Source organism: Populus nigra, chromosome 7 (genome assembly GCF_951802175.1).
Source record: "Populus nigra chromosome 7, ddPopNigr1.1, whole genome shotgun sequence".
NCBI classification, from domain to species: domain Eukaryota; kingdom Viridiplantae; phylum Streptophyta; class Magnoliopsida; order Malpighiales; family Salicaceae; genus Populus; species Populus nigra.
The window spans coordinates 17370183-17395154 of NC_084858.1; the positions used below are offsets into that span (position 1 = coordinate 17370183).

Here is a 24972-nt window from a genome sequence, read left to right on the forward strand (position 1 = left end):
AAAATGCAAGCCCAAGCCAAGTAATTTTCCATCCAAAATTGACACTCTCAAATTTGATTTCCAAATCCAGTGGACATTAAAAAGAGAAAAAAAAACAAAAAAACAAAATTGCATATCTATCTTCAAGCTAAGCATCAAATTCACCTAATCCAAACCAACAACATCACTTGTCAAAGCGAAACAATCATGGCACAAAAAGAGCAGACATCACATAAATCAATCTCAGTAAAAAAATTGAACTGCGTCAAAAGCATATTAAATAATATTATTCAGTCCAAAATAAAAACATCTTAAAAACACAGACGTGAGTAAATCCTCGGATTTCTGAAGATCCTAAAACACTTGAAACCCAATGTAACGAAAGAAACCTCACTTCTTGTCCTCGTCAAGCTCAAAAGCCGAAACAGGAAAAGTCCTAGAGATCCCTGTCGGATTACCAAACGTGATTTTCTCCAAATCCTTCTCGTCAACATAAATATCCGAGATGGAGACCCAAAACAAAAGCTCCTTGGTCTTGACCCCAGTCAGTCTCCGCATCCGACGGTTCTCGACGAAAGCTGTCACCTCCGTATCATAAGATACTTGGCGTCCGATCTTAAGGAATCTGTGATCCTTTCTCTTCTTTTGCTTCAACCAAACGAACCCAGTAGTGCGGTTATAACCCACCTCAACGATGTCGTCTAGTGGGAGGAGACCCATAGGGAGGTGGATCTCTTCGAGGAGTTCTAAGGACTTTTGCTTGCAAAGAGACTCGCCGGTGTGGATCTCTGCTTTTTCTCTGTGGGTTGCGATATGTTGAGAAGTCATTTTGGGATGTGCTTGGCGTCGCTTCTCCAGGGAATTTAAAGAAGCAAGAAAAGGAGTGTTGAGTTCCTATTGATAGATCGGCAAGTGGAGAGCGATTAGGGGGATATTTAGGTGCTCTCTTTTTTCTCTTTCTTTTTTCTTTTTTTGTGAGGGTATAAGTTGCAATGACTGCAATAGGCTTCGGACGGAGGAATTATGAAAGGAGAGTAGGGAAGTGTTTTCTTTCTATCTATCTATCTATCTGGGTGAATTTTAAATAAAAAATAATAATAATTTTGAATAAAAAATAAATTTTTAAAAAGTTGATTTTTTTCATGTTCAACAATATTATATAAAATAAATTTTAAAATTTTTAATTTATTTTATCAAGTTTATTAAAAAATATACATCAAATCTGACAAATAATAAAGTTTAAAAATGATGAAATTGAATACAACTCAATTTAATAAATTATTTCATATAAAACAAATATCAATCAAAATAATATAGATTAAATCCGACAGATAAAAAAGTTGAAAGAACATGAAGTTAAAAAAATATCTAATTTCATAAATTATTTTAAATAAAATAAATAGTAATCAAAAGAACGAGGATCAAAGTTGACATATATAAAAGTTAAAAGAGGATGTTATTTTTTAAAAAAATTATAAATTATTTCAAATAAAATAAATAGAAATCAAAAGAATAGGGATCAAATCTGATAGATAAAAAAATTTCAATTAAGAATAGGATAAGAGAAAAATAAATAAAAAGAAGAAGAAGAATGACCAAATTTTATATGAAAATAAAATTCAATCAAATTCTATGTGATGAAATTGAAGAAAAAAATATTCAAAATAAAATATATAGCAACAAATGATTAAAAACCAAATTTGATATAATCAATAAATAACATGATATTTTTTAATTTTTTTATAATTTCTAGAAAGAGTATTTTGCTCAAAATAAAAGAAAAAGGACATGAGAGAGAGAGAGAGAGAGAGAGAGAGAGAGAGAGAGAGAGAGAGAGAGAGAGAGAGAGAGAGAGAGAAATTTGAGCCAAATTAAAAAGGACATGAGCTGAACTAAGATTACATAAATGAGAACAAAGTTTGAATCAAGTGAAAGAAATATTAGAATACAGAGTAGAAACAGTATAAAGTTATCAAACAAAATTGACATGGTATATGGAGGAATGAAGGAGAGCAGTTGAAGTTATGTATCCTTAAAATCTACAATTTTCCCTATTTAAAAAAAGATTTAGAAAAAAAAAATACACAACAACAACTTAAACAACTCAACAAAAATTGCACTACAGTTGGATCAAGTTTGCAAGAACTTGAAAACCTATTTACTAGAAGGCAGTAAAATATAGGTAGTAATCTATAGGTAAATAACTTGTAGGTGATAATCAATAGGCTTATAATTTCTATTATCAAAAGAAAACCAGAAAACACCAAAAAATACCAGTCCATATTCTTTGTAATTAAAATGAAGATCATTATATGAATATAAGTATTATAATTTTTAAGTATTAAAGTTTTTATTTATATTTAGTGTATTAAAGTGTTTGATTACTTCACGAGTATTTGAATTATATTTTGGCATTGCTATAAATCTTAAGTTACAAATCTAGTTTTGTAGTAAAAATCTTTAAGTCTAAAATATAAGTTATAAAGTTTTTTTAGTTGAAACATGCACAAAACAACCTACAAAACAATTGGCGACCACCGTAGAAGTGTTAGATTGGTTTAGGAAAAAACACATGGCATTAAAAGGATTAAAATTACTAGAAAATATAGAGGAAAGTAAAATATTAGTTGATATCTTTGTTAAAAAGGGAAATAGAGAAGTAAAAGTAAACAGAAAATAAAAAAGAAAGTAGATTTATGATTCTAGAAGAGACATATTTACTCCTTAAATGAAAAGTAAAAGAAGCAAATAAAATACTTGAAAAGAGGTACAAATGTATTTCTAGAGAAATTGAGAAGAAACATAGAATTAAAATGAAGATGATTGAAGATCATTATAATATAGTTATAGCAATGAATGAGAGATCAAATCATGCCGTAATAAAGTCAAATGTTAAAGACAGTCAGAATGGGGAAAGAAGTTTAAAGCATTGAGTAGAAGAATTGCAAAACTTGAACAAGGAATCCCATAAATAAATTATTAAGGCCATTGAAAATGCTAATAAAAAATTAATCATTAAAATAAGAAAATAAAATAATGAATAAGAGAAATGATTCTAAACAAAATAGAAAAGATCTTTGTTGGCCAAAATATTTTGATAATAGGAATAATATATTATTTGAACAAAGAATCAACAAAGAAAAACTTTTAATGATTGAGGATGTTGAGAGTAGTTCAAGAAATAAATTTATCGATTTCATCACTAAAAGATATGGAAGAAAGAATAATTCCAAATAATTTAAAAATAAATGGACCTCTAAATAAGGTTGATCTAGAATATATATATATATATATATATATTCTAAGCATAATAGAATATATCTTTTAAATTCATCAGATTAATTATAAGATTTTTATACCATATTCCATTACATATTGTATTCATTTCATCTCATGAGCATATTTAATTTGTTTAACACACTCATTTCTTAACAGATTTAAAAATCTTCAATTTCAATAACTATTACACACATTTTGTTTCAAATGTTTTGCTTTTCAATCCCATTATACATTGTACCTATTTATAGCCCTTTTATTTTTATTATTTTTATTTATCCCGATTCAATGTTCATATTTTAAGTAAAATTTATTCATCGATCCATTTCAATATTGAATGTCTCACTTTGCATCAAATTTATATATCTCCATACTTGTGATTTAATGTACCATCCATCAATTTTATACACAATCTCATCCCTAATGTGATGAATGTGTCCATAACCCTTTTTTCTAGCAAATTATTTACAACTGTTGAAGTGTTGTTAATTATGATTTACATATGAATATTTATCGCTGCGGTGGTTGATTACAAATCATACATAACACAACTATTCTTACACTGCATGTACTTCCTTAATTACCAACACAATTTGACTTCTAATCTTATTATGTTTAATTTACATTTTCACAATTTGACCTGGTTATATTATGTGAGGATATTGTAATATTGTTGAGCATATTATGAATTTTCATATCTATGTTGGAGCAGTAGAATTTTCAAATTTTATAGGTACTTACTTATATGTAGACAAAGGCTGGTTAGAATTTCAAATTAGGCCTTTCCAAGTGAATAATAGCAACACTGTCATGTCTTATTTGAGATTAGGATAATTTTCAGGGTTTGCATTTGATGTTAGTTAAGGTTAAGGTTAGTGTTTAGATTGGAAGCTTCGGGCTAGAATTTGAGATTAAGGTAGTTTAGGGTCTTAGGATTTAGTTAAAGTTAAAGTTTAAGATTAAAGTTAGGATTTTAAAAAACTACATTTCCCACCTATGATTTCTAAAATAGCAGTTCTCACCTGCAATTTTTTCAAAACTTCGTAGCTGAGAACTATAGTATTTTAAAGCTTACAGTGAAAACTGTATTTTTTACCAAACTGTGCTATTTTTCAAATAAATTTTTAACCATTTAAATATTTTTCAAAGTGTGTTAGAAAGGAAAAAACACCCCAAATTTCTTCAAATCAACTAACAAAAAGGAATGTCTTGCCTTTTCTTTATAGCGCTTTTTACTCTAAACTGTCCAGGGACTACTCAGGCAGCAATTGTATGGTAAGGGAGTGCCTACAAGAAGGTAGTTGGGACATGGGAGAGACTAATAATATGTGCAGATAAAAGCATATCTTGCAGATGCCAAAAATCATCATTCCTTGATCTCTAGATCCTCTGTCAGATTCTCAAATTTCTCAACTGAACCAACTAGGGAAAAAAGATAGCTTGAATCAACTTGATCATGGAACCTCTGCTAGCTCCAGTACCAATAATCGCCAGGATACTCTCTAGTTTCTCAAGCCTCTGAATAACATCCCCAAGAAAACCAGTAAAATTGAATCAATTTGGTGATTTAGACTCTGCCAGCTCTTTTAAGAGTGTGACAACATCATCTGATGACTGAAGGAGATATCGAGCCTCCGATTGCTTCCGGGAAACAGTACAAGAGAAGAAATTCTCAGCCTTGAGATCAAGTACAGATGAGCCCTCTGGCAATGACATTCTATCATGGACTATAGGCCGCCAAGCAGCACTTCGATAATTGCTCCTTTCCAAAGTTGACAATGAGCGTTGTCTCCTTAACTGATGAGCCTTGACTTGGTTTGTACTGTCTGGAATCATTGAAATAGATGTCCTCGCAGGATCTAGTGACCTGGTTCGTGCTAAGGCTAGTGATTCACAAGGAAGCTCTGGCTCAAAAAATGTATAGACATCTTCATCCTGAAGCAATGAATTCCAAAAAAAAAAAAAAACATTATTTTCTGATATTTGTATTTCAGTAGAAGTAGCGTGTTTATATGCATCCATGCATCTGAATTGAACAGACAATGCAATGATTTGGTATAGACTTGAGAGTAGGAAGTTCCACTAAATAGTTAATGCGACTTGGATATATCCGAGACCTGATTATATTGAATGGCAGCTGGTAGAACATGCTTCCAGGTTGAAAAGAAAAGAAAAGAAAAGGGAGCGCTGTGTGTGGAACTGGATTATAAACTTTCAAAGGATGTATACAAGTTCAATTACAGAAGAGCATGCAAGCTACACTTACAATGTATCTAGCAATTTATGTACACGGTGCTATCACTGAACATGGAAAAGAACTGCGAGCTGAGGCAAGAGAAAAAATGGCAATGTTTCATTAATGGAAGTTGTAAATGCTACTGCCACTATGCCAAGGGCAGTGGCTTTATTGTTTAAACTTTTTATTTTATAATTATTCATTAACAAATTCCTATAGATTATTATCACTCAAATCAGAGTCTGGCCAAAAAGAACTTTGAAAACAGATTGCACGAGATGTTTGATGGGGGATGAAGGACAACGATGGGAATTAATATTTATTTATTGAGGAATTTTATAATTGTGTCATTATTTTATGTTTTATTACTTGGAATATTAGTATTTATTAGTTAGTTAAATTAGGATTTTAGCTTCCTTATTGAATTAAGACTGGTAAGGTTTTCCAATTTTGTTTGGTGTGTTGCGTATAAATAATCTCCTAGACATTAGTTATTCAAAGCGTCATATTATTATTATTATTATTATTGAAATAAAGACTTTGAATATTCTTCAAGATTGAGTGTCTCTGTTGCCTTGAGTTTCCAACATCAACTGTGTCTCTCTTGGTTTGGTCTTTTCAAGAACAAATGTGTCTCTTGTCAGTGATTTTGATTTTTGTTCTGGATTAGCTACCTTTGCTGGTCTTTTTCATTTGGTTCTACATCAATTAAGCGTCGATGTAGGGTTCTTGTTCTTTCATTAAAAAAAAAATCGGGCATTGGACAAAGGGAAAGGTCTGCCAAGTACATGAAAGACCAAGGTTTAAAGGATTTGTGACGACCTTGTTAGCAAGCTAACAACTTTTGAAGTGCAACCCGTCAGAGTACTATGTGGAGAAGGTGAGTTCCTGTAGTTATCTTTCCCAGGGTCGTTAAGGTCGTCAGCTTGAGTGAGATTACTATCAGCGAGAAACCTCACATGTTTGCCATTGGTACTCTGATTAGACACATTCTGGGGTCTAGGTACATGTGTTTTCTCTTCAGTAGAGGCAATTGATTGGGGAGTCAAGTCCCCCGCACAGGGTTGTTTACCTACTTGCTTTCTAAAAGATCCAACATCTAATATGAGCTAGATGGGCTGTTCTAGTGGGTTAATTTGGAGTAAACGGCACCATCCTGTGGTGCCATGAAGAAGACAATCGTGTGCATCACAATACCCATTATTGCAAGATTTGTTACAAAAGAAAACAAAGCCAGCCCAACCATCAAAATCTACATCACATTTCAGTAGTATAAGCTGCTGTTTTAACCACTGATTCAACACAAAGCTTTGGGTTTGAGGTAATGGCAGTTTAGTGTATGGTTTAAAAAACAAGTATTCAAGGATAAAGAGTTAGGGGAAGATAAATATGTGGCTGGCTAAGAAATTCTTTGGTCTCCATCTTCTATGGACGTGCTTTATTGGCATGATCGATTTGCGAAAGGATTAGTGAAAGAGGACCAATTTCTATCTAGTTCCATGAGAATGGCATCAAATCCCGCTATAGAGGCATTAGTGTCTAAGGAACTTTTAACTAACTTGAGCATGCATGCTAAAGTTTCTGTTGCCACTAGCTTGTGTAAGGTTTTGAGTACAACTGCCTTAGCTAGATGCTCCTTATAGTGATGGCTAGATGATGGAGGTTTTTCAGCTTATTTTAGCAGAGTATTAAAAGATACCTCTAATACTTCAAGTCAATTGGTTCGTAAGCACACTTGGATATTTGAAATTATTGTTAGGGCTAAACTTTATCTTTCGATGCTAGATCTCAAATGTAACTCTGGTTGGGAATATGCTCAGGTGTTTTTTTGACAAGTTTCATTATAAACAGCTATCCCAAAGGTATGTTCTTGCACAAGGAGTCTATGATGTTTGAGATTTTCAAGGAATTTGATGAAATTCCAATGGAACTAGTCTTTCTTCTTTTAGATAAATATGAGATTGGATAACCAAGTTGTCTCATAAAATGCACTTAAGCTAGCTGAGAGTGTTCTTATCAATTGCATTTCAAGCTTGCTCCTTATATAAAGCTGTGCAATTAGGCTTTCCTACTGATCACTATAATAAAGTTCTCATTGATAACTATGTACAATCCAAAACTTTGGAGTCTAGTGACAACCTGACTACAGGTGAAGAGATTGAACATGACCAAGCAGAGCTCAAGTTAGAGAATCGAGAAGTTGTTGTCAAAGCTGATGAATGCATTGAAGATGACATGTAAGAAACTTGTTTGAGAAAAATTGTGATTGTGCAGACACAAGATGGACATGACTTTGAGGATGAAGAAGTTAAAGCAATGGATCTTGTACAAGAAGATTTCAAAGTGTCACATTGAAGAGTTTAAAGACGATATCAAAAGAATGAGCTAAGAGCCATAGCAAGATAGATAGCGTTGGCGTACGGTTGAGTGAGCTCATAAACTGGCGAATCAATTCATTTCAAAGAGAAAGTAGGGTCTAGCGGATTCCCGAATTGACTAATGATAGATAGGTAGGAATGGCAGGATCTAAACGAGCTAGGCTTCAGGTTGTTCGTATTGTCTTTGTAACTCCTAAATTCCATCTTGTAGTTGAGAAGACTATTTTATTGCCAACAGTATTCTCATCATTAAAGAAGAATGAAAGGTATCAAGTGCAAAAGAATTTCTTCCACCTATCGAGTGCATGCAAGTTTGTAGAGTTTTTGCTACTCGATGTCAACTTTTATCCAAGAGAGAATGATGGGGATGAAGGACAACAATAAGAATTAATATGTATCATTATTCTATATTTTATTACTCAGGGATATTAGTATTTATTATTTATTAGTTAGATTAGAATTTTAGTTTCCTTATTGAATTAAGATTTATTAGGTTTTCCTATTTTGTTTGGTTTGATGCATATAAATAATATAAATAAACACCGAGACATTAGTTTTTCAAAGCATACTATTATTGTTGAAATAAAGGTTTTGAATATTCTCCAGGATTGAGTGTCTTTCATGTGTTGAATTCCCAGGGTCCAGTGTCTCTCATGGTTTGATCTCTTCAAAATCAAGTGTGTCTCCTTGTTGGTGATTTTGATTTATGTTCTGAATTAGCTATCTATAGTGATCTTGTTTGTGTGGTTTTACATCAGTTTTCCTAGTTAAAAAATATATAGAATATAAAATTAAATTGGATGCTTATCATTTCTCAAATATTAATATATTTGGCAAAGTAAAACCTGCTCAAAGATTATGCGTAGGAAAACAGACCTTACTTAGAAAGTGCCCAGCACAAAGGACATAATCAATCGGTGACTTGATGCCCTTGTTACGAACTATTTCCCCTAAAATACGATCAATTGCTGCTCCCTGTATGTAAATGGAAATATCCATGGGAAAGATAAACAAGTCAATCTGAAAAAGTCTCAAAGCAGGTACGTGGTGTACAGCAGCTAATCCTGTTGTGTATACCTTTGTCACACCAACAGATCGAACCTCAACAGATCGATCACCTTGGACAACATCAACAGCTGCGTTTGAAATAGGACCAGTCCAGAGATGCTGTAGCATATCCTTTGATTGAAGCTTTCCAAAATGACTCTCTAAAAGATTTAAATATTTAAGAAAATAAAAGGAAAAAGAAATGCTGTTGTTAGGACATCATCATGACAAAGTGTGATCCCATGATATTCAGAACTAAAATGTCTGTGCATATGTGCATGTAAGAGATAATACACAGTACAACAGATGCACTTCAAACTTGAAAGTTTAGAAAAAGAAAGAACACAAAAAAAGTTGTTAAGTACCTGCATACTTGTATTTCCATACAAGTGAAGTTTCACGAAGCTCAAAATGAGATCCAGGTGTTCTTTCTGTAAAATACTCGAAAACATGCTGAAATCATGAATAAGCATCTGGCATTTAGAGTCTAGAGAACCTGTCATGGAAAGCACTAAGTTTTAAGGTGTGATATATTAACCTTAACACTGTCAACCCAATCCATATTCAAATTTTCTGGCATTGTTGTCATCCATTCTCCTGTACTATGGCGTAAAAACATTCCATTTTCTGCTGCCAACCACAAATTGTATTCTCGAAAATTCTGTATAAGAAGTTGTTAGTTCAAAGGCATATTATGGAGGCAAGAAAAGGGTAACTAGAGATATAAGAATACATCATCCAGGACAGCTCTATCACTTCCACTGAGAATAACAATGTTTGTTCTACGATCATCACAAAGTTTTTTCAAGGTTTCTTTTATTTCCGGGTGCAATCTAGATTGCAGCTCTCTAATATGACCGCCTCTAACTCCTTGAGTGTTTGCTGGTTCAGTTAAAGTTGCATTGAAACCCTGCAATAATGATGTACGGCAATAAAGATAAAAATAATCGAAAACAACTATACTTCATGAAATTAAAAACAGATTGTTTGTATACACTTCCAGAAATCCACACATGTGAATAGGACATACTAAACGCATATGAACTTAATGGAATTCCTCATATTAAAGCATTTTATTGGAAGGAGAAACGTAAGATACTTGTGCCTTAGAATTCATTAATTGTAACCTTTCCTGTTATGTTATTAACAGCATTGCGACTTATACAAACAAACAGCATTTTGAAACAACTTCCCCATTTTCGGTACATCAGCTATACGTAACTTTATGTCAAGGAGAACAAGAGATAGGAAAGAAGTTCCAAAACTTATATGAAAAGGTGCCATAATTGAAGTGCTCCTGGTAATCATCCTCATAGTTGAAAGTAAAACAGCATACCAGCATAAGCAAACGATTATTGGATTGCAAATATCGTTCAACTGCAACTTTGACAGGAAGTAAGGGAACTTGTCTTGTCCTTAGTTGGGCTTCAATAATGGTATCATTTAGTTCACTACAGAAAGGAGAACTTCAAAATTAAAGTAAAAGACGCCAAATGTTCCAATATACTTTATAAAATATATATAAAAATACTTGTTTCATTGAACAAACTAAAAGAATAGTTACCAATACAGCCATATGAATCCCCATTTCCCATTTATTGTGCTAAATCATATTCCCCATGGAACATTTTAAAACAAATCAAGTCATGTTAAACCACTACACCAACAAAACAATATTAACCAATCACTACATGTGCTTCCAAATATTAAACTTTTATTTCCCGACACAGAACATGTCTACACTAAGAAATCCTGTTGTCGAGCTATAATATTTATCACTTACGCTTCATCGATATCCTCATTGACACGATGATGGAACATGACCGCGTACAAAAATTCTTGTCTTAAAACAATTTTAAAGTTTCTCCAACCAAATAAACCAATTTGGACGTTTAAAAATGGCCTTTAATCCATTAAAGCATCTAGAAGTTACAAAAGTAATTTTTCTTATATGTTAGATAAATGCCATATTACATGATCATATAATAACCTCCTGTAAAAAAAAAAAGTAATAATCTGAAAGATTTTAGAAATTAAGATCTTGATAATAAATGAGAGATCCTAGTTTCTCATCACAGGAAAGATTGAAAAATAATGGAAGAAAGTGAAATTCAAGCATGTGCACTTTTCCAGAATCTAATATCTGGTGATATTAGTAATATTAAATTACTACTAATACATTAATCAGACCTCCAACAATTATGAGTATACTACTCATAGATCATTCAGAAGTGGAAATGCGGTTAGAGAAACGATATCATACAAGAAGTTGAATGAATTAGCAAGGACCACCTTGCAAGGCTAAATAATATCACCAGATATAAGATTATGGAAAATTGCATAGGCTTGAATTTCTCTTTCTTCCATTAGATTCCACAATATTTGCAGCAACACAATATGGTGAATACCTTACAAAAGTAGCAGCCCACTCTTGTGATGTGTGTGTTGTCACATGCATGAAGTTATGCTGATGCATTTTTTCTCTTTCATCAGCTGGCATATTCAAAGCCTGACTAATTGAAGCAGCAACTTCTGCAATATTCCATGGATTCACCAAGAGGGCTCCAGCGCCAAGAGACTGAGCTGCACCTGCAAACTGGCATATTCAAAGCATAATCAATGTGTTCTTCTGTTTCTCTTCTTTATTTCTAAAATGTATCTTTATCCAAAATCCTAACAGAAGCAAGAGACTATCCCTGGAATATACACATAAGATGGTATTGTATGCCATCACAAAGGGAACCTTGTAGCTGCTAGACTTCATGTTCACCTTGTTTCAATAGGAATTCAGCAACTCATTCAAATACTTTCTGGATGATCCAAAGATTTTGTCTCAACCACCATTGGTGGTTATTGATCATCTAGAACCCCAAATATAATGTTAACTTTAGGTTCTTGTCATGTTTGACAGGGCAAAAACATAACTATCCAATCTTAGATTCCTCCAAGACACTGACAAACTTCCAGTAATGAATGAGAAAAATTTGTTATTTCAACCCTCTGCAAAAATAAAAAAAGGCTGCCTGCATTTCTATGTTAAATTACTTCACAAGAACTGAAAAATAAAATAGAGCAGGATAGTTGGATTTCTTAAGCTTTTAGTCCTTTTGGATGAACATGATCTCAAAGGCATTGCTGAGTTTTAATTACCTCACTCAGAATGAGCACCCCTTTCTTGGAAGCTTGGCAAGCAACAAACTCATAGCTTACAAGATTCATTCCATCTCTTAAAGACGTAATAAGCGCCACATCTGGATAAAAAAAAAAAAAAATGTTAATATATTGATAAGCCTGAAATTAAATTTACCGAAAACCATCTAAATATGACCAATTGAGCTTCTTATTGAAGGCCAGCTAGAAAAATCCTCATTAAACTAAATATGTAAATGCTTGCAGATACATTATGTTTATATCCACAAATGCAGCTCCAAATATTAATGTCGCTTTTGTAAAACTTTCACATGATTCCACATTCAGTTATCGACTGTGGAGGAAAATTATGCATGCTGGACCTGGTATGCAGTTAGTTCATATTTCTTCAAACATTTTACACAATAGCATACAAGATGATCACCTAATTTGCTATGTAACTCATAATGCAAGCATTTGTTGGTTGCATGTTCTTGCAAAACTGTAGAAGTCATTATAGATGAACACTTACAAAGTCGTAGGACTGCATAATAGGACATGACATTGCCCTCCCCCATCTCCTCCAAAAGAGAGAGGGTTATCAATGAAGGAAAAGAACAACATAAAATTATTCCCCATAAGAATGAAGGCATAAACCAGATGGAATATCTCATTCCACATTTTACTGGCAGCAAAAGTTTTCCTACTCGTTTATTTCAACAATTTTAGCAGTTCATCCATTCTTTTTAGAGGGCTCAAGAACACTGTTCACAAAAATGATAATATCTAATCCAGTGTAACATTCCATAAAAAAAAATAAAGAACTATAAAATGCCTATAAATAGGTACCAGTAACAGCATATAGCGCACATAACGCATGAAAATCAAGAGACCGGTCCTGGAAAAGAGAAGAAAATGCAGAAATTTAGGAAAAACTTAGCAAGTAATAGTCATAAGAGAGATTAATCAATCCATAATTATCACTAAGATGCATTTTTCACCTAATTTCAACTTTCTACACTAGATTGACATGGTGCAGAACAATTGAAACATTTTAACTCGTAGAGCTTCCACATATTTCTCAATAGAAGCATTTAACCCAGTATTCACAATGAAATTAATAAAATCCACCATATAAGAAAAATGATTACTAAACTATTAGCATGTGATAATTCAAGCTTCCATGAACAAGAAAATAATAAAGGAAAAAAGAGTAGTTTGGTGGATGAAAGAAGTTTTGATACACCACCAATCCTCAAATTTAAATTGATTTGGTTAGGCTATACGTTTTCTTCACATAGTCTGTCCAGGACTAAGCTTTGTATGTTATTCTGATACTAAATAATTTTTATTCAGGCTACTTGATTTAATCATAGTTTTTTTCTCAAACAAAGAAGCTTGTCTGGATTTGGAAGTCCACTCTTCAACTACTTTTATTACCACCAGTCAGGTATATGTAATTTCATTTATTACAAGGGAACCTTTGATTCCATTCATAAACTGATTCCAGTGACAAATATCATGGTTCATAAGGTAAAAGCAAACCAGATGATGTATTGGAACCGCAGTGAGAGTCCCAAATCTCCCATTGATGCGCCCAACAATCTCATGGACCTGGCTAGAAAGCTTTTGATCTGTCAAAGACAAAAAAGGAAAGAGTAAGGCTGGTAACAGAGACCTCAAAATGGCTAGAAAGCTTTTGATCTGTCAAAGACAAAACTAGATTTCTTACAGTTGGCAATGATCTGAAAGCCCAAGATTAAAATTAATCCGCAGAATCTCAATTCGTTTCAGAATTTCTTGTCTTTTTTAAGTGATCACTAGCAAACCACAACCCTAAATCCCTATTAAACCACTGGAAATTGACAATCTCTTGGGGTTCCATGCATCACTTAGTCAATTCTATGCCAGTATAATTGGGATAGAAGAAAGTTTGCTTGCTGGTTATATTGAATAAAAGAGCACCGGTAACAACTTATTTTTAAAAAAAGCACATACATTCCGGAACATCTGTTCTTGTTGGCACAGCAATTTGTAGCAAAACTACTTTATCACGCCACTCTGGATTTTCCTCAAGGAACTCTTCAAACGCCAATATCTTTTGGGGAATTCCTTTTATCATATCAAGACGATCAACGCCTAACATTACCTACTCACATATGAGTCGAAACAAGCAACCAGATAAACAAACTAACATTAGCAAGCACATATTAAGGAAAGCATAAATCCAGTGTTGGAGAAATTACTTAATTTACAGAGGCATTTATTCATACTATTAATCGGTGATGAAATGTTGACTCAAACATCAAGAAAAGAAAATCATTAAGATCATGTGAATATATAAGAGCATTAAAAGGGTTAATCAAGAGGAAAAGAAAAACAAAAGCCAACAATCTCCTAATTGCCTGAAAATTGACCAAAATTCAAGTTCCAACCTTTCTGCCAGCAAATCTTTCTTTCAGTTCTTTTATGTGATCCTGGACCTGAGGGAGCTCCAGAGCTCGAATGAATCGATCGGAATCTATCCCAATAGGAAACTGCAGTTTCAATCTCCCAAAAACGAAATGGTGCCATCATGAGGAAGAATAAGGGTTGAGAAACAGATTTATAAGTAAAGTTAAAGAAGCATATAGTATTAAATTAATAAGCAAAATATTTGCAGGTCTGCAGATAAGAGAAATAAAATTATCAGCAAAATATATACCGCTGCTACACGAGTCAGCTTTCCCTGATTCTCTACTCCTTCAGGTGTACCCTCAAGCCCAAGGATACGAGTGCAAGCACTGACAAAATGTCTTGCATAATCATATGTGTGAAAACTGAAAGTAAAAAAGCCAGCAATTAGAAACTTGATTATCAAAAGAAAACCAAAATAATTACCACGGAAACAAATTTTCCAAAGAAACAAATTTTCGAAAGAGATAATTTGGTTCCCTAAACCTGGCTGCATCATTATGCTACATTGAATATCTAGTTTGTTCACAAATCACGTGTAAAATTATCTACTCCTTCTACGAGTAGGATTGGAGCAAGGAAAATTGAGATGAACAGAAAGCAACAGCTATTGTTCAGTTCAGACAGGAATTTAGGTTCCTGGAGTTCTTAAACATTCGGGAGAAACTTCCTATAGATGCTAAATCTGCATGTGTTGTTTAGTTTTCCAATTTAAAAGGGATTCAACTTCTTATAGTATATGCATGTAACAGAGACACAGACCACATTTTCTGATGCGTAAGAAGATTGACTATTACTTCTTCAATCATACGTGTTAACATTATGCAACAAGCACGGATAATACAAAATTCCAAAACAAGTCTCGGATTTTTCATTTCAAGGGAAACAGCCTAAAATACTTTGTTTAGTATGTTTCTTACAGAAAAACATTGGCTCTGCTAGCATGACTTTCTGGGATTTGTATGCAATTGATATCTATACTATTCTTACTTATTTCTTTCAACTTGAGTAGAAAAATATCTATAACATATCTGTTGAAATCAACCAGGTTGATTAGATTATGAATCAGAGTGCCATTTCACACAATGAACATACAATTTTTAGCTGTCAAATGTTTCCCCAACCTCTTGGACGTAGCAGGAGTGTATCAGTTCATATCACGAAGCACATACAATGATCAAGAGGAAATAGCATCAACTCGAAAGGTTTCATTTGTCATGAAACAAATGGAGTTTGATCTTCTGTTTCCATACAAGTTACGTAAGAAACAGGAAGAAAGAGAAGATGGCACTCAAAAATAAGAATTTAAGTTCTTTAGGGGACTTAATCTAGGCCTGGCGTACAACTCCTAAAACACCATGTGTGCTCTGAAGCAAACTTGCAGTGACAATAAATTTGAAAGAATTTAAGCATACAGTGCTGGAATTTATGAAGCAGGGTGGAGCACATGATAAGTTGGTGGAAACAGGTAGTTCAAAATGCTGTACTACACTACTCACAACTTACCCAACTAAATCGGCTGCAAGAACAGATTCCAACAGGTCTCTACGAGATGGCAGCATCCTGTGTATTTCAGAGGAGGGAAAAGGAGTGTGAAGAAACCAACCGACTTTGATGTTGCTGTTTTTCTCTTTCAGACATCTGGGAAGAAACATTAGGTGGTAATCATGGCACCAAACAACATCACCCTCCTCATAATGTTCGTGCACTACATCAGCAAACATTTGGTTTGCCTTCTTATAAGCATCAAATTGAGATTGAAAACTACGGGTGGTTGAAAGGCGATCTTCTTGGGGTAGCCCAAGATAATGGAAAAGAGGCCATATTATGTTGTTACAATAACCATTATAATACTGATGAACAGTGTCTTCGTCCAGGAAAACTGGGATGCATTTCTGCACAAAATAGACCAAAATTAAGGAGAAACTGAACTATAGCACAGACTACAGAGAGAAGAAGAGTCGATAATCTATAGGGTGTTTGAGATTATAGATGAACAAGAATTGAAACATCAAGATGCAACAAAAGGTTTTTGAACCTTTTCAGCCAAAGCTTTAGTTAGTGCTTCTTGTCCAATTTCATCAGGCACATTTACACCAGCCCAACCAATCCACCTGGCATCAAACTCCTTCAGACCTTCAAGAAAATAACAACACTTCAAATTCTCTTAAAACTCAGTGCCAATGGTTTAAATACATGGACATAAAAGAAAAGGGTAACATGATTATGTTAAATCAAACGGAAATTATCGTAAAAGAAGATAATACACATCGATATACAAAAGGAATTGAAAGGATGATTAGAGAAAGAAATTTAAGTATCACCTACCCAAAAGTGCACTGACCAGCCCACCTACACTTATCTCAAGTTGCCATGAATCCTTGCCCTGCCTAACTGCAGAGACGGGCAACCTATTTGCAACCACCAATAAACGTTGTTTAGGAAGCCTCTGATCTTGCCTTTCACATCCATCGATCCCTTCAGACAATTCTTCCTCATTAAGTGAAGCACAATTTTCAGTTTCAGTTAATGCCGAATCATTAGAAAAGAGATCTGCATCTCTCAAACTATCTCCTGCTTTCTCATTCAGATTAAACACCCTGTTTAATTTCCGTAAATTTCTTTCCTTCATTAGCCTTTCTGTTCTACTTTTGGGTGTAGCAGGATCAACATTACACTTGCTTCCTGGCATATGGCTTGTTTTGCAACAAAGTCTGCAAGTCAAGCCATCCCATTAAATGTGCTCTTTGGCAAGGTAAACTAACTCTTATTCTACAACAACCACTTAGAGAAGGGATACTGATTTAGAAAACAAATAAACAAAAAGTGCCTTCTCAAACATGCCCAAACAGATATAAGAGTACAAAGACATGAAAAAACTCATAATTAACCTCTCAAGTGTTTAAAGCATATTTGAATGATTGCATTGTTTTACAAAGCATGAAAAAGAGCCCCTGATCATTCAAATTGTGCGCTCTCTTCGTACAGACCTTGCCAATCATCATATACTATATTACTCTCCCCCTTCAGACTTTTGATATAACCATGCAAAAACATTTATGTAGAATTTATCAGCCAACCAGTTATACTCTGATTAAACTTAAAGGAAAGATTGCTGTAATTCTAAACTGGTAAAATGCAGGCTTGTCCAAGAGTTTAGGCATGCAAAGATTAGGAAACGAAGAAAAAAACATAAAATATTGACCACAACTTGTAATCCATTGCTTGCAATAGTTCAGAGAAGACTAAGGACCTAGTCATGTGCAAACTTAAACATGGCAAAATTGCTATTATATCCAACTTAGCAAATCGATTGGGAAAAAAAAAAAAAACTAAACAACAGAAGCAAAAGAATAGAAAACATACAAGTGGGGTCCAAAAACACCCACTTTGAACTTCGAAAAAACAATCCAACGAAAAATACCACGGCATTCGATCGGTTGCAATAAAAGAACATTCACCAACAAATCCATTTACAATGCCAAACATAACAGAAATGCACTGATCAAAAACAATAAGAAAGAAACAAAACCCCATTATATGAGGGCTGACAAGAGAGAACAATATCGACAAGCAAACAGAACATCAAAATATTCAAAACCCATTTTCATCAACACAAATAAGAATCCTCAATGACCAAAAAAATAACAAAAAACACAAGAACAAGAATAAAAAAAAGAATCTTGAAATTGAAAAAAGAAAAAAGAAAAGAAAAGCCACATGTTATCTTGTACTTACCTGATTGTTATACAGAATGCAGATCTCTTCGGGTGATTTAGCACTCATTCAAAACCATATTGATAAGAGTAAATAGTACAACGTCCTGTTGTTTTGTAAAACAAGAAACGTTTAGAAAGCTATATGGAGACGAGATAAGCAAGTTGGCCAAAGCGATATTTTAGAGGGTTGTGGTCAGCACTGAGAGAATAAACACAAGAATCTCTGGGTAACTGATGGTGTCGATCTTTGTGAGAGAGAAGAGAAATTAAAAAAAAAAGATTTATTATCCAAATCAACGATATGTGTTTGCCAGAGATTGGATTACAAAGACAGCCGGTTTTATATGCAAAAGGAAAGGCCATGCAGGCAGGTTCGGTCTTGTAACTGCTGTGGGGCGCCCCATTCAAAAGATTAGAGTGTAACTGGTTGGCTGATAAATTCTACATTACTGTATAGAATCACAGCAGCTTTATAATTGCATGTGTTGTATGGAGATCACAACTTTGCTCATAATCACTCTGAGCTGCCTATCATTAAAAATTAGTGTGTGATATGTTAAGAATACGTGTAATAAATATTTTGAGGTCATCCTCCAAATTCTTTTTTTTTTCAAAATAAAAATTAAAAATAAAATAAAAAACTTACAACTTAGAGAAAGCAGGCCGAAGATTTCAAACATATAGAAAAATAAGTTGTAATTTTGTATGAATTTTTAAGCCTAATTGTACCCTATTATATCCAAGACTGAAGAAAAAATACAGATTCAAGGTCAAATTAAATAATTATTGGACGAATCTGAATAAAATATAAGTCCAATGACACAATTAAATTTTTAATAGGCCATTTGATTTAATTAATGACCAAATTAAAGTTTAATTATGTTTAAGAATTAATTTGGGTCAAATTAAAGGATTTAATTAGGTGCAAGGACATAATTATACTTTAAATGGATCAAATTAATTTTATTAATGGCTCAATTGGTAAAAAAAAATTAAGTTTGGGAGGTCAATTTGGGCTTAAATGAGAATATTAGAATGTTAGGAGAACAAATTTAATTTTTGTCAAGTCAATTAATTGAAATCATCGGCGAAATCACAAGAAAATCAAAGTTTTGAGGTCAATTAGAGATTAAATTGAAGAAATTTACAGTCAATGACTAATCTGTAAAAGGCGTTGAGCTATAAGGACCTCATTGATTAAAATCAAAGGTTAAATTAAAAAATATTTAAAATTTAATGGTTAATTAGGGGTTAAATTGAAGAAATTCAAGACTTAAAACCAAAATAAAAAATGCGCCGAAATCTAGGGCTAAAATTGAAGTTTTCCAGGGACTAAATTGCGTAACATTTAAAGTTTGAAGCCAATCAATGGTGTAGATGAGATAAATCAGAAATTAAATACCACAATGAACTTTACCAAAATGATGTCGTTTTGGTTATTGTTTATTCTTTAATTTTCTATGAAATGACAGATTATGGAAGCTACTTTGCAGGTGCATTTATACCTCTAATCTCCACCAATTTTGACAACATCAACACCAAACTGATCACCTGACATTTCTCTACACCACGGTATGGTCTGTTTAGGCCGATTAACACCATAGCAGTCGTACCGTCGACCTAAAGTGACCAACCCGACCAGCCTTTAACAACCAACTTTTTCAGGTCATGATTTGAACCAATGATTGGATCCTTTCCAACCGAACCAAGGGTCAAGATTTGGCACCATTAAAAATAAAATATCTCTTTTCCATCCCCTATAAATAGAGGTGGATTTCATGGCCTGACATCAAGAAATCGGTGTGCAAAGTTGGCAAAAAAATCATCCATGCCCTAGTTTATTTTCATATCCTTCATCAGCCTCATTTTCCCCTTATTTTTCTCCACCTTCAGTATCACCACCACCTCCGGCTATAGTGCACGATCTTCCCTACAACACCATGAACACATGCAAAAATTTTCACCTTCTCTACCAGCCTCTCTTCACCTTTAGCCAAACAAGGTTACTCTTCCTTTTTCCCCTTCAAAACTTACCTCATAGTGATTTGCATGCAAATGGCGCTTTCTCTATAAATTTGGTGGTTGTACCCGTTTCCAGTCAAGACTAAATGGATGGGTCAAGTCCAGTCCACCTAAAAAAACAAAAAAAAAAACAGAAAAGGCCAGGTCTATTGGGCTGCTAGCAACCCAAACCGACCCGGTTGGGTCCGACCTAATTGGATAGGTCGGGCTCAGCCCTATATATAATAATAATATATTAATAAATAATATTAAATATTAAAAAATCTAAAAAATCTAAAAACTTAAAAAAAATTATGATTTTCTTGCATGTTTTCCTATCAATTTAGCATAATATTGGGCTATATATTTATACTGTAAGATATAGATCTGGTTGTAAGATACAGATCTGATATTAAAATACTTGGCTTTCTCTGAAATGTTTCAAAAAAAATTAAAATTGAAAAATCTCAAAAATTTTAAATTAATTTCCTCTTTCAAAAAAAATATTTTATTTTCATGCAAACGATCAAATTCTAAAATTTTTCCAAGAATATTTTCATAAAAAAATATTACATATTTCTCATGTTTTAAAATGCAAAATGGATATCATAACCGGTTTATGATTATCCATTAGGATTTTGTCAAAATATCAAAAACTTTTTACCATTATTTTGCTCATTTTATATTAGAGTTTAGATGTAGACTTTTAATATTTGAAAGGATTTAAAACTACACGGTAAAGTATACCATCAAGTATTAAAGATACAAATTATAAAATAATGTGATTCTAAAATCCAGACTTTAAAAAGGTTAGGATTGAACCTAGTAAGGTAGAGACTTCCTCACGAAAGGAGATTTGCCTTGGACCTTAGAAAAAAACCAATAAATAGAAACATGACTTAGAAAAACAATCAAACAACAATGCAGCTTACCTCAGGTAAGATGCACTAGGGGTGATGCGTCTTTCTCATGCACAACCAGTCCCTTACCCGGACTCTCGCAGACTATAGCATTCATAGTAACCATAATACAAAGTAGCAATTCTTGAATCTTAATCATAATTTTATGATTAAATCCAAAATCTTTTCTTTCCCAACAATATCTCTTAGGAGGCACACAAAACATGCCAGCCCAACATCATCCCACGACAATATGTAATATATCTTCTTCTTTTCTTAATTCTTACTATTATGGTAAGAAATTATGGATTTTCTTTCTCTTTTTAAAAGGGTAAAATAAATAGAGATTGATGGATAAGTTTGGAGAAGATTATCTTAATATTTGCGTGCAAATACTGAGAGAGTGATCAAGGGTTTGAGATTTTATTATTCCAACGGATTTTTAGTCAAAGTAATACTTGTGCTTTCCTATTTGGTAGCTCCTATATTTAGTTCTCATAGACACAAATTAAGTCAATGTTTATCCTTCAAGTGCTTTATAAATTCCTTGTGAGAAGTTATCAAGTCTAATACGAATTTTAACTTTCCTTTTATATAAATGTAGTATCCATCCTGAAATTTATTTATGATTTTGTCTTCATACACACACTAGTATATTGTTTCACGCTCCACCACGAATTAGACTAATTTTTTTAAAATATATAAAAATATTAAGAGCACGAAGAACTTTTTTAACAATATTAAACCTGATCAAATAGGTTAATTTTGAAACATCTTGACTCAACTCTTTATATAACTCAAGTTTTTAATTAAACCATGCGAGAGCTAACTCGACTTAAACTAATTGATTTCATAGGTCCAAATACAATCTTAATGATCGATAAAAATATGACTTAACTTTTAAACAAACTTCAAGATGATAATTTTTTAAGAAAATATTAAGACAAAAACACATTGGATCGACCTTGACCCTCTAATGACTTAAGTCATGGACTCTATTGGGTTTAACAACTTTTTTATAAAAAAATTATATTTAATTATATTATAAAAATAGATATTCACAAAATTGAGAACCAACCTAATAATAAATATTTATTTGAGACAATTATCCCTTGAAAGAAAATAAAAATCAATAATGCAGTTCATTTCCCAACCAATACAATATTAAATCATAAAATTAAAAAAAAAATAAAAACAATTAAAAGACCAAAGGCAAAAAAAAACATATCATATCGGTGGGTAAACTTATCAAACCTATGAATCAGGTAAGCCAGGCTCGTACACTAAATTTGTGAGCTGAGTATGGACTCCACTGGGTTTAAATTTTTTTTTTTGAAACTATTTTTTATTTAACTATATGATAATAAAAATAAATGATTGTGAAATCGAACATTAAACCAAAAAAGTCATTTTATTAAACTTTATAAAGTAACAAAAAATTAAAAAGTGTAAGGAAACCACTATTCACCAATACACATTGCACTATAAATGGCAATAGTAATCCACAATGTTTTATTTTCTTTCTTTTTTTCTTTTTCTTTTTGAATTTTTGTTATGATTGTTTTTTTCAAATTTGTTTTTGTTGATTTCATCTTTTAATATTGGGATGATTGAGAATTTGACTTCATAATTTATTTCCTTTTATTTTATGTTTTTATAAGATTAGCATGATTTTCGAGTTTATTCATTATAAACAAACATCTTATCTATGAATTTTTAATAATAATGATGAAGATCTATGAAAATAGAAAATGCATCATTAATTCTTTTTTATATAAAATTTTTAATCTCTATATGTGTTTCCATCTTCATCAAAGATAATATAAATCCTATAACTTATATTTTTTTATATAATTGATGGAAGTTTATTTCCTCCCATGAGTTTTCAATAATATATAATAATTTAGTATTTTATTTAGTTTTTGGCAAATGACAGGGCACGATACAAAAGAGAAGTGGGCTAGTTGGACTCTGCCCATTTTCAAACTTGGGCATAGTGGACATTGTCTTGCAGGTCCATCATGGCCCACTTCACCTTTCCAGCTGGCAAAATGTTTAGGGAAATAAATTGCACAAGTCCGATTTATTATGTGGCTTCTCTCTAGTGTGCTCACAATGAGTTGTGCTCTTATAGCAAGTTTAAGTTTTAGTAATTTAAAAAGCTAAAAAAAAAACAAAAAAAAAAGAAAATTAAAATTAAAAGTTCTTTTGCAGATTTAAGTCCACTAATCAGCTTCATGGGCTTAGTCGAATTAATTTATCAAGTCTACAGAGTTTACAAGACTATATTGCATGGCGTCCCCATTCGGCTATATCATCTTTCGATTGGGTTTGGATTAAAATACTGCACAATTTTGTGACTCGATCTAGAAATAATTTGTAAAGTTAAAGTTGTATGATAAAATATGATAATAAAATCTCTAGATAGTTCATGCTTTTTAAAAATATGATATTTTATCAAACCCACGATCCAGATCATGAAATTAAAATAACATAATAAAATAATCAAGAGAGTTATAAAACTATTTTTTTATATAAAACAAATTGTCTTATCTTTTTCAAACCTGTAACTTGAGTCATTATCCTAAAACATCCAATTTAAACAAATCATGAAGTCTAATTTCAATCAATCAAATATTAAATGAAAAAATTAAAAAAATAATTTTAATTATATAAAAGTATATTAAAAAAATAGCAATTAAAAGAATGAGGATCAAAATTAACTTAAAAACTAAAAACTAAAGAATGAAATCAATGTTTTGAAATATTAAATCAACTCAAAATTGAAAAGTGAAATCAAAAGGAAAAATCAATTTATTAAAAAGATAAAAATAAAAAGAATGAGGATCAAAATTGACTTAAAAACTAAAAATAATATTTTGATTGAAAGGTAAAATTATAAAGAATAATAATTTTTACAAAATAATCAAGAAAAAAATTAGAAAATCAAGTAATAAAGATGAAATTGAAAACAAAATGTTAGGAAATTTGTAAAAATATATTTAGACCAATAGATTCTATAATTTAGTATGATCTCTCCCCAATCTATGTCCGTTTTACATATATAGTTAAATTTTGATTAAAAAAAAAAGATGTGTTTTCTTTTCACGGGGTTGGGTCCCACTTGTTAGAGAAAAAAAATTATGAGTCCACTTAAAATTATTTATTTATTTATTTATTTATGAATACTGGTTTGTTAGCCTTAACAGATAAGTAGAAGAAAAGGTTTATCTAAACTATTTGTGTGCTTGATATGCCCTGAAAACAATATATAGAGTAGTCGTCTCTACTCCCAATTTATGGTGTTTGAGCCCCTCCCCTCAGGTCTCGCAAGTGATGTAATGGTATCAGAGCATTTATGTCGTAGGTTCTCCTTGAATCATAATTTATACTTGAACTGTTTGATTTTATCTTGTTAATTAACTTTGCGCAACTTCTGATGAGAAAGAATAGTCCACAAAATCTTACATTTAAGTGGGAGATACCTTCTTGACTGATGTTGTTCAAATCTAAAGGAAGGTAAAAATAATTAAGATTTTGGAGAATCCTATATTAATTATTAATTACTAGATAGGTGATCTGTGTTATGCCGCAAGTCGGGTCAAATTCTTTCTAGCATAAAAAAAATGTTTAGGCAACCCCAACAATTTTAAAGAAGGCATGATTAAAAACATGAACATCACCTTATAACCAAAAAGAACTCATAAAAATAGTTCTAACACTACTATATATGAAGACTGTACAATGACATTAAAAGAGATCACATGTGCTATCAGAGCAATGACTTAGAAAGCAGACCAAACAAAATATCATGAAATGAGCATTTAATGCTTATATTTCATTAACTAATCTAA

The 24972-nt window shown here is 32.4% G+C and overlaps 2 protein-coding genes across 2 annotated transcripts; both read right to left on the reverse strand.

Annotated features, from left to right (window-relative positions):
- Positions 1 to 240: 240 nt before the first annotated feature.
- On the reverse strand, positions 241 to 1004 carry LOC133698685 (uncharacterized). Its single transcript, XM_062121705.1, has one exon. It carries the CDS (start codon positions 805 to 807, stop codon positions 370 to 372), a length of 438 nt encoding a protein of 145 aa, XP_061977689.1. The 5' UTR covers positions 808 to 1004; the 3' UTR covers positions 241 to 369.
- Positions 1005 to 4447: 3443 nt separating this feature from the next.
- Positions 4448 to 18646, reverse strand: LOC133699142 (alpha,alpha-trehalose-phosphate synthase [UDP-forming] 1-like). Its single transcript, XM_062122291.1, has 18 exons — positions 18238 to 18646; positions 16828 to 17213; positions 16538 to 16635; positions 16006 to 16394; positions 14750 to 14864; positions 14481 to 14582; positions 14044 to 14194; positions 13591 to 13679; positions 12895 to 12943; positions 12067 to 12167; positions 11325 to 11512; positions 10253 to 10367; positions 9650 to 9826; positions 9455 to 9577; positions 9282 to 9369; positions 8947 to 9077; positions 8746 to 8844; positions 4448 to 5190 (listed from the first exon to the last, which is right to left on the reverse strand). Exons 2-18 carry the CDS (start codon positions 17189 to 17191, stop codon positions 4810 to 4812), a joined length of 2760 nt encoding a protein of 919 aa, XP_061978275.1. The 5' UTR covers positions 17192 to 17213; positions 18238 to 18646; the 3' UTR covers positions 4448 to 4809.
- Positions 18647 to 24972: the final 6326 nt, after the last annotated feature.